Source organism: Cololabis saira, chromosome 17 (genome assembly GCF_033807715.1).
Source record: "Cololabis saira isolate AMF1-May2022 chromosome 17, fColSai1.1, whole genome shotgun sequence".
In the NCBI taxonomy this organism is placed as follows: domain Eukaryota; kingdom Metazoa; phylum Chordata; class Actinopteri; order Beloniformes; family Belonidae; genus Cololabis; species Cololabis saira.
The window spans coordinates 15,532,424-15,546,178 of NC_084603.1; the positions used below are offsets into that span (position 1 = coordinate 15,532,424).

The following is a 13,755-nucleotide window of genomic DNA, read 5'->3' on the forward strand; positions in this document are numbered from 1 at the left end:
CACGTCGGAGTGTTGAACGAAACGGACTCGCCTTGGTAAGATATTAAGCGTATTTTGGCTTTAAAAGAGAGCTTTAACGTTATGCCTGACTGTGCCTGACAAAAGTATTTTAAATTAAATGCATGCAGACCGATGAAGAGCCACCATGGACCCCTTTCTTCAAAAGAAGCAGACGTGTTCCTGCAACAGGAGACTGCACTCACTGATCAATAACTGCAGCTGTATGGGCTCAAATTAATGCTCAAAACGTTTGTAGCTTTGTATCTACAAGTACAAATATGTTTTGCAAGTGCAAATATTTTTTTCACGCGCACAAAATATTTCTACAAGTACAAATATTTTTTGCACACGCACAAAATATTGCTACAAGTACAAATATTTTTTGCACACGCACAAAATATTTATACAAGTACAAAGTTTATTTACAGATACAAAATACTTTAACAAAAATAAGAAAAATAGAGAAACATATTCTCTCATTAACAGAGCATATTTTACATTTTTATACATTACATTACATTTTATTGTGATTGTTATTTTATTGTCTGAAAAATGGTTAAAATATGTTATTTTGTTATTTGTTTTGTTGATAAAAAAATATGTCTCTATTTTTGTGAGGGGGGATATATATTTGTTTTTATAGCTGATATAACATGAATTACTCCTATGTGGGATCAATAAAGTTCCTTTTTTTGCCGTCTGAGAAAATTAAATATATTATATTTGGTGCCTAACTGTTTCCCAAGTATATTAGTGCGTGTGTGAATGAATAAATGAGACATAAAACGTAAATTTCTTTGTAGAAAGGCGCTTTATGAAAATAAGTCCATTTACTTGTATTAGTTTGCAGCGCAGTCTTGAACATCCAATATGGCGGCGACGTCAGTAGGCGATGCAATGTGCTGATTGGCTCTCCAGAAACGCTTTGAAACCCGTGCCAAAGATCGCTGATTGGCTCTTAGTTTTGACACGTCAAAACACTGCCATAATTCGCCATAATTCGTAGTTGTAAAAAAAAGTTTGTAGCTTTTGAAAAAAAGTTTGTAGCTTTTGTAAAAAAGTTTGTAGCTTTTGTAAAAAAAACTTTGTAGCTTTGTAAAAAAACTTTGTAGCTTTGTAAAAAAACTTTGTAGCTTTGTATCTAGAAGTACAAATATGTTTTGCAAGTACAAATATTTTTTGCAAGTACAAATATTTTTTGCACACGCACAAAATATTTCCACAAGTACAAAGTTTATTTACAGATACAAAATACCATGCTCTCCATGGTTGATGCTGATGGGTTTCAACCCCATGGTTTCAACAAATGATGCACCTGTTCAACCCAGAGAACGTCCTGCCATCCAGAACCCATTTCACCCACTTGATGGAGAAAAAATTAGAGATGTTTTATTTTATCATTTATTTTTTATATAACACAATTGCCTGTCCTTAAAAAATGAAAAATAATGGACAGAGGTTTATTTATTTATGGATTTATGTCTATACTGACTGATTACTGTGCCTGTCCTTGGCTTTTTTATTTACTTTTTGTATGAACAGCAGCAAAATTGAATAAAATATCTATTTTTCATTGAAGTACCCATCTTTCTCGTGTTTATTATCATTTGCCACATAATTAAAGCAACCTCATACTAAATTTAAGAAAAAATTACTAATTATCCGATTAATCGACTAATCGATGACTAGTTGACTATTAAAATAGTCGTTAGTTGCAGCCCTATTTAAAATGCATTGTTTTTTTCTAAAATGTTTATTAAAATTGACATAAATTGTCAACCGGTCCACGAGCTTTTTGTTCATACTTCTGCTGGTCCTTGGCACAAAAATCGTTGGGAACCCCTGCTCTAGTGTATCTCTCCGTTGCCTTGAACAGGCTGTGTGCTGCAAAATATCCTGCAATTCCGGGCCGGAATTTCCCGCGCTGTCCTGTGGATGTGACGTCACATGACGCTGCATGCGCGTTCTCCCCGTTCTCCCGTGCCGGCTTCACTGTTGGCTGCAGTACCCCCGACGGCCGTCGTGGTGAAGGGTGGCGCTAGATAGTCTCATTTCTTAAAAGGAGCCTCAAGCTCCTTTAACTGTCATTTGTTGCTGTTGTTAATGATGCATGACTGTGCACTGTGCTACTGATGTTGCACAGGTTGTGAACTGAAATAACTGTTGTACATTGTTTGTATATTGCAAACCTTCAATAAAACATCAATGGTGAAAAAAACATATTTTCAGTCGCAGCCTCCCCCCAAACTGAGAGACCGGGTCGTGTTGTGTTGGATTTTTTGATCCGGCAGTTACCGTATTTTCCGGAATATAAGACGCATTTTTTTTTCATAGTTTGGCCGAGCTCGGCAAAGGGAGGTGGATTGTGAGCTGCAGGAGACAGGAGAAGCAGAAGAAGACAAACACGATACAGGGATGGGGGGGATGCTGAGGGACGAGGAGGAGACAGAGAGGCGAAGAGGACGAGACTTATAATCCTGCTCCGAGTGCTCAGGGCATTCATTAAAAAGTTTCATTCATTACGAAGACGCAAGCTGTCATTAGCATGTCTCCTCTTTTAACTCTGAGCACGGGGTGCATGTGTGTGTGTGTGTGTGTGTGTGTGTGTGTGTGTGTGTGTGTGTGTGTGTGTGTGTGTGTGTGTGTGTGTGTGTGTGTGTGTGTGTGTGTGTGTGTGTGTGTGCATCAGGACACCTCAGACAGCATGGCATACTGCCCCCTCCTGGCCATGCAGATGGTGAGCAGGTCGTAGACGGAGGTGGCATCCTGCAGGCTGGTCTGGCGGGCCTCGGCCTGGTCTGGGAGACGGCTGATCACCGCCTGCCCGCTGGCCTGGGGGGGAGGAAGAGGAGGGAGGTGAGGAAGAGGAGGGAGGGAAAGAAAAGGTGGCTGGACTGACTGTTCCTGCAGAGCTGTCCAGAAAAACATTGATTCACGGTGTGATTTAGTGTGTGTGTGTGTGTGTGTGTGTGTGTGTGTGTGTGTGTGTGTGTGTGTGTGTGTGTGTGTGTGTGTGTGTGTGTGTGTGTGTGTGTGTGTGTGTGTGTGTGTGTGTGTGTGTGTGTGTGTGTGTGTGTGTGTGTGTGTGTGTCTCACCATTGACTCCGTGATGAGCAACAGCAACACAGCCTCCTCCACCACGTCCTGTGGACATAAGGATCTGCCAGGACACGGAAAACAGGAAATGGTATAAAAACAGGAAGTTTACCCAACACACACACACACACACACACACACACACACACACACACACAGACACACACACACAGACAGTCCAAAGGTGGATTGCCAGGAGTGTCTGGTTTCCATCTCACCTGTGGGGCTGTAACACAACACGATCGGCTCTGGACGTATCGGTACACAGAGCTGTCTCAGATGTCTCTCACACACACACACACACACACACACACACACACACACACACACACACACACACACACACACACACACACACACACACACACACACACACACACACACACACACACACACACACACACACACACACACCTCCAGCTAGTTCTCCATCCACCGCGGCCCGTAACTATGTTCATTTACGACGGTGTGGGCAGGATTAGTCATGTGGTGACTAACTCTGGCTCCAGGGCCTCGGGGGGGGGGGGGGGGGGGGGTTGGGGGGGGGGGGGGGGCGGTAACGGCCCCCCTGCGATGAGCAAACTGCAGAAACGAGGCAACTACAGGACGTAGTGTTGACGTTCTGATCAGATAAACCCTCCGCCCGTCTGGTCACGCACTAACTTATATCATGTTGGGTAGGTTTATAGGTTTATATAAAACGTGATTAAAGCTGCCTCATCATCACCTCTGATCTGGGCCTGTGATGTCACAGAACCTTGCAGATCTGAATCACATCTTTTGAATGAATGAATTAATCTTTTTATTTCGGCTTGTACACATTTTTTTACAAAATAAGATGAAAAGGTAAAATAAAAAAAGTGTAGCTGAAGCCGTAGCTTATAGTGCTGACCCTTTTTATCTTATGATCTGCTTAAATATGAGACATTAGCATTAATCCGTGGAAACAAACAATGCATAAAGAAGACAAAAATAAGTAAGAAAAAATATAAAATTGACGTTTCACATTCTAGAATGTTTTTGATAATATACTTTATAATTATAGTGTTTTATATTTATTTACAGTATTTTCTTTTAACATTTCCTTAAACTTGAAGATAGAACTGCACATTTTTAGGTTGTTATTACAACTATTCCAAATTTCTCTAGCCTTAATGGATGTACATCTCTTTTTAATATTAGTTCTTGCTGTCGTCATCTCAAACATGAGTTTCCCCCTCAGGTCATAGCGGGTTTCTTTTATCTGGAACAAATCCTGAATACAGTTTGGAAACAGTTTCTGCTGTGCTTTAAAGGCAAATAGAATAGTTTTCTGCTCGGCTATATCATGGAATATTATATTTAATAAAAAGATTATTTGTTGGTTTATAATAGTCAGATCTATTAATTATCATTAAAGCTCTTTTCTGTAACAGGAAAATAGGGTTTGTATTTGTTTTATAGGTGTTACCACAAACCTCCACACAATAAGTCATGTATGAAACTATGAGTGAGTTATACATCAAAAAATGTGCTCTTTGACAGAAAAAATAATTTGTTTTATTTAATATTGCTAGGGTTTTAGACATTTTTGATTTTACACTTTTCAGTCGCAAAATTCCTTTACATCGATAACAAATGTACCTTTTGTAAAACTGAACCTGAAAGTGTAACTCACTTGTTTTATGGTTGCTTGAGAGCTATATACTATGTAAAACAACATATAAAATCAACATTGAAGGGAAGAACATTATTACTTATTTTGAAAGCAAAGAAAATAAGTTATGTACAATTGTCAATCTTTATATTTTATTAGGAAAATTTCACATCCATAAATGAAAATTCCAAAACTCTTGTTCATTATTTAAGTTGTTTTTGATTGAAGTTGATTATTATCGCAAGTCTCTTAAGTTAATTACAAATAAGAAATGTATATCAATGATGGATATCCATTCTGAGATTTTCAATCATTAAGCTGTCACAAATATAATTCTCATTTTATGCGAGATATTATGAAGTCTGTCACACCAAGGTTTTGTTTCTTTTATGTATTTTTTTTTCATTTTATTTATTTATTTTATTTTATAGATTTATTTTTCTAACTTTTTCTTTAACTGTCATTTGTTGTTGTTGATGATGCATGACTGTGCATTATTACTGCTGATGTTGCACAGGTTGTGAACTGAAATGACTGATTGTTGTACATTGTTTGTATATTGCAAACCGCAGTTACCATATTTTCCGGACTATAAGTCGCATTTTTTTCATAGTTTGGCCGGGGGTGCGACTTATGTGTGAAATTATTAACATATTATAACCGGTATATCATTTCACATGTTATTTTCACACTAAACCACAAGAGGTCGCTCTAGTTAGCGCTGCATCTTCTACTGTATCTCCGGAGTTAGCAGAGTTGTTTAAAGTGACACCGAGGATGAAGATTTCATTGGATTTTAGTTATTTGGAGTGACACGAATGGTTTGGTAAATTTCTTAGCATGTTATTTATGCTATAGTTATCTGAATAACTCTAATATTTTATGTTAACATACCAGGCACGTTCTCAGTTGTGTCATGTAACGTAAGCAAACCGTACAATTATTCAGCCTGTTGTTGCCTCTATTCTATTTTTATTTTAAATTGCCTTTCAAGATGACATGTCTGTTCTTGGTGTTGGATTTTATAAAATAAATTTCCCCCAAAAATGCGACTTATACTCCAGTGCGACTTATATATGTTTTTTCCTTCTTTATTATGCATTTTATGGCTGGTCAGGAACTCAAAACTAAGTCCGATGACACCACCCACGAGTCTTTATGTCAAACCATTCAAAAGTTATGGCAGAAAGTAGGAACTATCAAATATTGACCAATCAGATGAAGGGGGGCACGCTTTATGGCGTCTATCGTCGCCACGGTAACGCTTTTGACTGAGAAAAGTAATGTGCGTCGTCGCAGGATGGAGATGCACATTTTGATGTATAACACACCTGGCTGCACGTTACGGTTCGGGCCGCATTAACGGCCGAAGAAATGGCATAAATTGCGCCAAAATGACACGATTAATTCAAAATGGCCGACTTCCTGTTCGGTTTCGGCCATGACGCCAAGAGACTTTTCTTTAAGTTGCGACATGGTACAGGTGTGTACCGATTTTCGTGCATGTACGTCAAACCGTATTCTGGGGCTTGAGACACAAAGTTTTCAAGGGGGCGCTGTTGAGCCGTTAGGCCACGCCCATTAATGCAAACCATCAAATATCAAAATTTTCAACCAGGCCTGGCTTGCATGCAAAATTTGGGACTTTTGGAGCACGTTTAGGGGGGCAAGAAGGCCCTCATTTCGTCGGAAGAAGGAAAAAAAAACAAGAAAAATTCCTACAGATACAATAGGGCCTTCGCACTGGCAGTGCTCGGGTCCTAATAAGAGGAAAGGAGCGTGGTACGAACCCCTCCGTGCCGTAGCGCTGCGGCGGCTTGACGGTGGGGTACATGGCGTCCTTGGAGGCGGCGGCTCCCTCCCTGTGGAGCCAGACCGGCGGTGGGGGGCCCAGCGGGGGCCAGTAGCTGTCCTCACTCACCGAGCTCAACAGCACCTCCGCCAGCTTCATGGCTGCACACTAGGACAGTTCAGAGAGACATATGGTCAACGTAGAAGGGATGGATGGATGTAACACTGCAACAAACTCTGGAGGGAAGTGAGAAAAATGACCCAAACAAAGCCGGTGTCGGTGCTTTTTTTTCCCACCTGCTTTTTTTTACCGGCTCCCCGTACGTGATGACGTTTCGTCTTGTGATTGGCTTTTGACCGTACGTGATGACGTTCCGTCTTGTGAAAACTGATGATTAATAAATGTAATAAAGCAAATCGATAATTTAAAATGTCTATTAAGATCAAAATATTTAACTGCTTACTGCTATGCAGCAAGCAAAAGATTGTTTACCCTATACTGTACATAGTAGGCTATTATTGTTTCAGCTCACTGATGAATCTCCAATTGTCTAATGAAAATAGTCCCTAATAAATATTTTAACTCTAATATTTTTTTAGCCTATGTCAGTAAGATCACTGATAATTCTGATAATTCCTTGTATATGTTTCTTCTCCCTTTTACCTCCACTATGATCTGCTGCTTCTGACTAAAATACCATCGCGGGGAAAAAATGCACACTTCCGGGGAAAATATTGCAGCCCGATACAATCTGGTACCCACACCGGAAACCAAAGCAATGATGCAGAAAACTGTAGAAGTTGTTGTTCTAGATCAGGGGTCGGCAACCCAAAATGTTTTAGAGCCATATTGGACCAAAAACACAAAAAACAAATATGTCTGGAGCCGCAAAAAATGCAAAGTCTTGTATCAGCATTAGAATGAAGACAACACAGGCTGCATGTTTCTATATTAGTTAAAACTGGGGGAAGATTTTTTTTTTCATTATGCACTTCCAGGAAAAAGTCGGAATGTCGAGAAAAAAGTCAAAATTTCGAGAAAAAAGTCAAAATGTCAAGATTAATGTTGAAGTACAATCTTGAGAAAAAAGTCGAAATGTCGAGAAAAAAGTTGAAATGTTGAGGATATAGTAAGAATTTCGTAAAAAAAAGTTGAAATGTTGAGAAAAAAAATAAAAATTTTGAGAAAAAAGTCGAAATGTCGAGATTCATTTTGAAGTACAATCTCGAGAAAAAAGTCAAAATGTCGAGATTAAAAAAGGAAAAAGGAAAAAAGAAAAAAGAAAAAAAAGAGAAAAAAGGAAAAAGAAGGAAAAAAGGACATTTTTTTTTTCAAACACATTTGAAAAAGCTCCAGGAGCCACTAGGGCGGCGCTAAAGAGCATGCGCATGCGGCTCTAGAGCCGCGGGTTGCCGATCCCTGTTCTAGATGACCAGCTCCTGTCAAATAAATGTTGGGTGTTTATTGCTTAATTGGACCGTCCGGAGCCGCACTAAAGTCTCCCAGGTCAGAAACTTTTCTCCCCAAGCCTAATGGTTACAGAGGGGGTCTGGGGTCTGGAGGAACCAGGTTCAAGCCCCTGGATTGCAACCGAGGTCAACCACTTTGGGCCCCTGAGCAAGGCCCTTAACCCTTCCTGCTCCCCGGGTGCTGTGCAGATGGCAGACCACTGCTCCTAGTTTCACTAGAGATGGATTAAATTCAGAGAATACATTTCCCCATTGTGGGATTACTAAGGGAAACATCTAATTTCATTTTTTTAAGTCAAGTTTATATCCTGGATTTCTTTTTTTTTAAGTATATAGACCTTATTTTCCTTCTGATCGTTCCCAGGGCCCGACTTGTGACCAACGGTGATGGAGCTTTTGCAGTCCGGGCCCCCAAACTTTGGAACTCTTTACCTGCTAAGATCAGGTCAGATAAATCCCCCACTGCTTTTAAGACCCCGTCCACACGTAGCCGGGTATTTTTAAAACCGAATATTTCCCCCCCTCCGTTTATAAAATAATTTGTATCCACATTACATCGTTTTAAAAAAAAAACCCTTCCACACATAACCGAAGATCTGCGTTTTCGACCACATTCATAAGCATTCTAACCTGTAGATCATCTGCGGCTCCCGGGGAAGCTGCACCCGGCAGGCGCGTCTCCCTCTCGGTCGCCACGGAGCTGCCGCGTTATCGACGCAGCCCTACGCCGTAGCCTACGCCGTAGGGTGCGCGTCGCCGCGTACCCTACGGCGTAGGCTCTGTGTCGGTGTAACGCAGTAAGCGGTGGTCAAGAGCAGAGACCATTTATTTAATAGCTTGGAGAACAGATGCTGGATCATCTGTAGTTCTGTAGTAAACAAAGGTCGCACGTCAGAGCAGATTTGTTGTTGTTTTGGCGCATAATGTGACGTTCGAAAACGCAAAAACTGCGGTTGTCTCTGTCTACACGCATCTACATAAACGGAGTTTTCAAAAATCTTCACTTTGCCCGGAGTTTTTTTAAACATTCGTTTATTTGCGTTTTCATGTGGATGACAGGTCCAAACGTAGGAAAATATCTCCGGTTTAGCAGATATCCGCAGATATCCGGCTACTTGTGGACGGGGTCTTAATCTTTACTAAAAATCTGTCAGGGTTTGACACTTCCCTCCCCCAGTCTTTGAGTTTCTGTTTTGCTCCGCCTGTGTCCCATCTGCCCTGATTGTCTGCACCTGTGTCTCGTTATCCCCTGTGTATATCTGGTCTCGTCATTCCCTTGTTCCTCGTGGTTGCGTACTGTGCTTCCCGCCATGTGCTCCATTTGCTCTAGTTTTTTGATCCCTGTTCCTGTGAGTTTTGATCCTGCTAAGCAGCGCTTTGTTTTTGGTTCTTGCCTTTTTGGTAATAAATCCTTGTTTTTTGAGAACTCCTGCCTCCGGCCTCCCACTCTCTCTCCTGCATCTGGGTCCTCACCACACCAGCCTGACAGAAGGCCTGACAAAAACGTTCCTTTTTAGAAAAGCTTTTATTGTGGTGTGAATATTGTTATAAATTTTAGACTTGGTTATTGCTAGCTTATGTTCTTATCCACTATGCACTGTATTTTAATCTCGGTGTATTTTATTTGTTTTGGGACGCACTTTGTAACTTTGTTAAAGGTGCTATATAAATAAAGTTTATTTAATTATTGTATTAATAAAATGATTGTTTAATTTGTTAGTAAATATACACGTATATAAATAAAATTTTAGCTATTGGATCAGTACTCAGTATTTTTTTGTACAGTGGGGCAAAAAGTATTTAGTCAGACACCAGTTGTGCAAGTTCTCCCACTTAAAAAGATGAGAGAGGCCTGTAATTTTCATCGCAGGTAAATCTCAACTATTAGAGACAAAGTGCAGCTCAAGTGCAAGCAAAAGCATGTGAGCCTTTTATAAACAGTCATTTAACATTCAAATAAAGGCATATTAAGGTTGCTGTATGTAAGAAGCATCTCAGAGCCCTCTGAGGACAAACGACCCAGACGGGTTGATTTTCACGAGTCCTCTCAAGGCAATCCGTCCGTCGGTCAAACCGTTAGAAGAACACCGTTAGTGGCACGCTAACAAGAAGTGGCAGCCGAGACGAAGCAAGGCTGAGGCTTCCCACCATCGAAACATCCTCACAAAGGTGAAGTACGTGAGGCAAAGGGAGAACCGTCACCTTCCAGAGGAACATGAATCCCCAAATCGATCATAATATAATATCATATAATGTCTAAGAGGCAAGAAGAGAAGCTTGGTAGGAGTTAGGTGATGCAGGGAGGAGGAGCGGTCCCCATGGAGATGCTGAGGGTGATGCTGAGGATGATGCTGAGGAACGCCCTCGAGGTGCCAGAGGAGGGTTAACCAGAGTTCACTTACTGATGTGTTCAATAAAGACACAAAAAATGGTTTATTTGTGCGTTATCAGCTGAAATGCTTTGTGTGTTTATCTGCTATTTCTTCTTGTGTGTGTTTGTGTCAGGCCTAAAAACATTAATGTTTACTGAAGCCTACTCTTAATTTAAATACTTACCTGCTGTACTCTACTGCCCTTATTTTTAACAACTTGTGCTTTTTATTATTTTACCTCTTTTCTCATTTTATTTGTTATTTACTGTTTAATTGTGTCTTACCGCTTTTAATGTTGATGCACTGCAAAAACTCAAAATCTTAACAAGAATATTTGTCTTATTTCTACAATGTCTCATTTTTAGTAAAAAAAAAACTCATTACACTTAAAACAAGACTCATCACTGGAAAAAACAACAATTTTCACCTGTTTCAAGTAGATTTTCATTTAAAATAAGTAGAAAAATCTGCCAGTGGAACAAGATTTTTTTGCTTGTAATGAGAAGATAAATCTTGTCCCACTGGCAGATTTTTCTACTTATTTCAAGTGAAAATGGACTTGAAACAGGTGAAAATTGTCAAATAAGTTATTTTTCTGGTGATGACTCTTGTTTTTAGTGTAATGAGATTTTTTGACTAAAAATTAGACATTTTAACTAGAAATAAGACAAATATTCCTGGTAAGATTTTGAGTTTTTGCAGTGTATAAAACAGTGTGTGTGTGTGTGTGTGTGCGTGCGTGCGTGCGTGCGTGCGTGCGTGCGTGCGTGCGTGTCTCACCTTCCTGAAGCTCTGAGACCCTCGGGACTCCACCACCCTGAGCACTCTACGTAACTGGTGAGCACCCTGCGCAAGATGACTAATACACACACACACACACACACACACACACACACACACACACACACACACACACACACACACACACACAGTGGGGGCATATCAGTGTGAGGCATTGATTGTGAGCGTCAGATAAAAATACATTCATAGAGGAGGAGGTTGACAGACAAGCAACGCGGCTGATGAAACAGCGTTGGACCCGTCAGCCGTAACTCCTAAAGCATCTGCGTGTTTTACTGGACGGGTCGTGATTGTGTTTTTAAAACGAGCCTGGACCAAGGCCTCTCAGGCCGAGCTGGGGTGTCTGGTACCGGGTATATATGTCTATGGTACCGGCCTGTGGGTTCTGTGGGCTGGGATGGCTAAAGGTTAGAGCGACACTGACACCTGCTGGTCGAAGTGCGTCAGTGCAGCCCCCTGGACTCCAGTCCAGTCTTAAAGGGGACCTATTATGAAAAACAGTTTTTCTCTTGCTTTAACATATATAAAGTGGTCTCCCCTCACCCTGCCAACTCAGAGAAGGAAGAAAGCAACCAAATTCTGCAGTGTCTGTACACCCCGCCTGGAGGATCCTTCCAGTGTCATGTGACTTCTACGAGCCGTTCAGATTTGCGCCTTTTCGTTACGTAAGTAAAATGCAAACCACGCCTCGGTCTCCTCTGCTGCTAAAACCAAGTCCACAACTAACTCCGCCGGCCGGAGCTTCCGCCATTGTTTGGAAGCGGTGGGTGTTTGAACAACGAGGGACAGTAAAAATGAGGTTTTGCATCGACACTTACCCTCATAAAAGGATCAGTTCCAACAGTACGAACCCGGCAACTGCACACGAGGTCTATTAGTAATACATTTTTCTTCTGTTGATGGTTTCAGATCTTCCAAGCACCTGAAGCTGTTCAACGACACCTTCAGAAGACGCACGGTCCTTCCTTGAACCAGCAATAGTGCATAAATGTTATTTATATACAACTTATGATATTTTATTTTTTTTAACAATAAAGTTGCCATTTCTCAACATTCCGTGTTGTGATTTCGTTAAAGTTAACATGATTAATTTGTCTTGTAACATAAGAAATGAAATGATGAATCGGAGTAAATAACTGTGGTGTACCTGTTTAGAATTCAATTAAAGTTTCCTGTGTGAATTAGTGTGAAGACGAGGTGACCTGGTCAGGGAACTAAAGGCTGATTTATGGTTCCGCGTTACACCAGAAGGAGGTTAGAGACGGTAAAAATAAAGACATGGCCCAGAGGCTGAATTTCTGATTTATGTAGGAAAAACAAGCTTTTGATTGTTTTTAAGACATTCAAGGCCTGTTTAAAATATACATTAGTTGCCATAATAGGTCTCCTTTAAAGGGGACCTATTATGGCAATGAATGTCTATTTTAAACAGGCCTTGAATGTCTTAAAAACAAGCTTTTGATTGTTTTTGCTACATAAATTAGAAATTCAGCCTCTAAACCATGTCTTTATCTTCCCATTCTCTAACCTCATTATCTATGCAGGATTCTGAGTGGGCGGGGCTATGATGATGAGGCTCTGTGCTGATTGGCTGCCTGAATGACGAGATACACCGCTACGAAAAAATGGCGGAAACTCCGGCCAGCGGAGTTAGTTGTGGGCGTGGTTTCACGCATCGGAGGCCAAACTATGTAAATCTGAACGGCTCGTAGATCCACATGACACTGGACGGCTCATCCGGGCGGCTGTACAGACACTGCAGAATTTGGTTGCTTTCCTCCTTCTCTGAGTTGGCAGGCTGAGGGGAGACCACTTTATATGTTAAAGCAAGAAAAAACGTGTTTTTCATAATAGGTCCCCTTTAAGTCTCGTCCTTTCCGGGAATCTCTCAGCATCTAAGGATAATCTACTCACCCTCTTTGCAGCAGACAGAGGTAGGCGCTCTGCAGCGCCGCCTGCAGGAAGTAGCCCAGGTCGACGTCCACAGGGGAAGAAGCTAGACTGGCTCTGAAGGTCTTCGCGTGAGGTGTGGTCACTACCTGGAGATGCAGAAACAACAAGCAAACAAACACCTCAAATCAATGCAATTTTATTTATATAGCGTCTATTACAACAGAAGTGTCTCTAGGCGCTTTCCAGTGACCCAGAACACTAACCTCTAGTTAGTGTTTAGTAAAGCCTCTAGTTAGTGTTTAGTAAAGCCTCTAGTTAGTGTTTAGTGAAATCTCTAGTTAGTGTTTAGTAAAGCCTCTAGTTAGTGTTTAGTAAAGCCTCTAGTTAGTGTTTAGTGAAATCTCTAGTTAGTGTTTAGTAAAGCCTCTAGTTAGTGTTTAGTAAAGCCTCTAGTTAGTGTTTAGTGAAATCTCTAGTTAGTGTTTAGTAAAACCTCTAGTTAGTGTTTAGTAAAGCCTCTAGTTAGTGTCCTTTCTCAGTTATTAATTATAAGTATCTCATAACCATAATTGTTCTCCATGCCCCACCCACCCCTGTTTTTCTCTTCTGTGCACGTCTGCAGGCCAGAGCTTCAGGAGTTTCATCCTCACCTGCAGTCCCCCCTCTGATCATCCCACTGCTTCCTTCCACCTGTCT

At 41.0% G+C, this 13,755-nt stretch overlaps 1 protein-coding gene across 1 annotated transcript in view; it reads right to left on the minus strand.

Annotated features, from left to right (window-relative positions):
- The window catches only part of ttc7a (tetratricopeptide repeat domain 7A), a 155,521-nt gene that overhangs the window by 109,400 nt on the left and 32,366 nt on the right, over positions 1-13,755 (minus strand). The window contains 5 exon segments of the mRNA XM_061744697.1: positions 2,695-2,832; positions 3,097-3,160; positions 6,523-6,692; positions 11,146-11,224; positions 13,081-13,205. Of these exon segments, the coding sequence (XP_061600681.1) occupies positions 2,695-2,832; positions 3,097-3,160; positions 6,523-6,692; positions 11,146-11,224; positions 13,081-13,205 (576 nt within the window).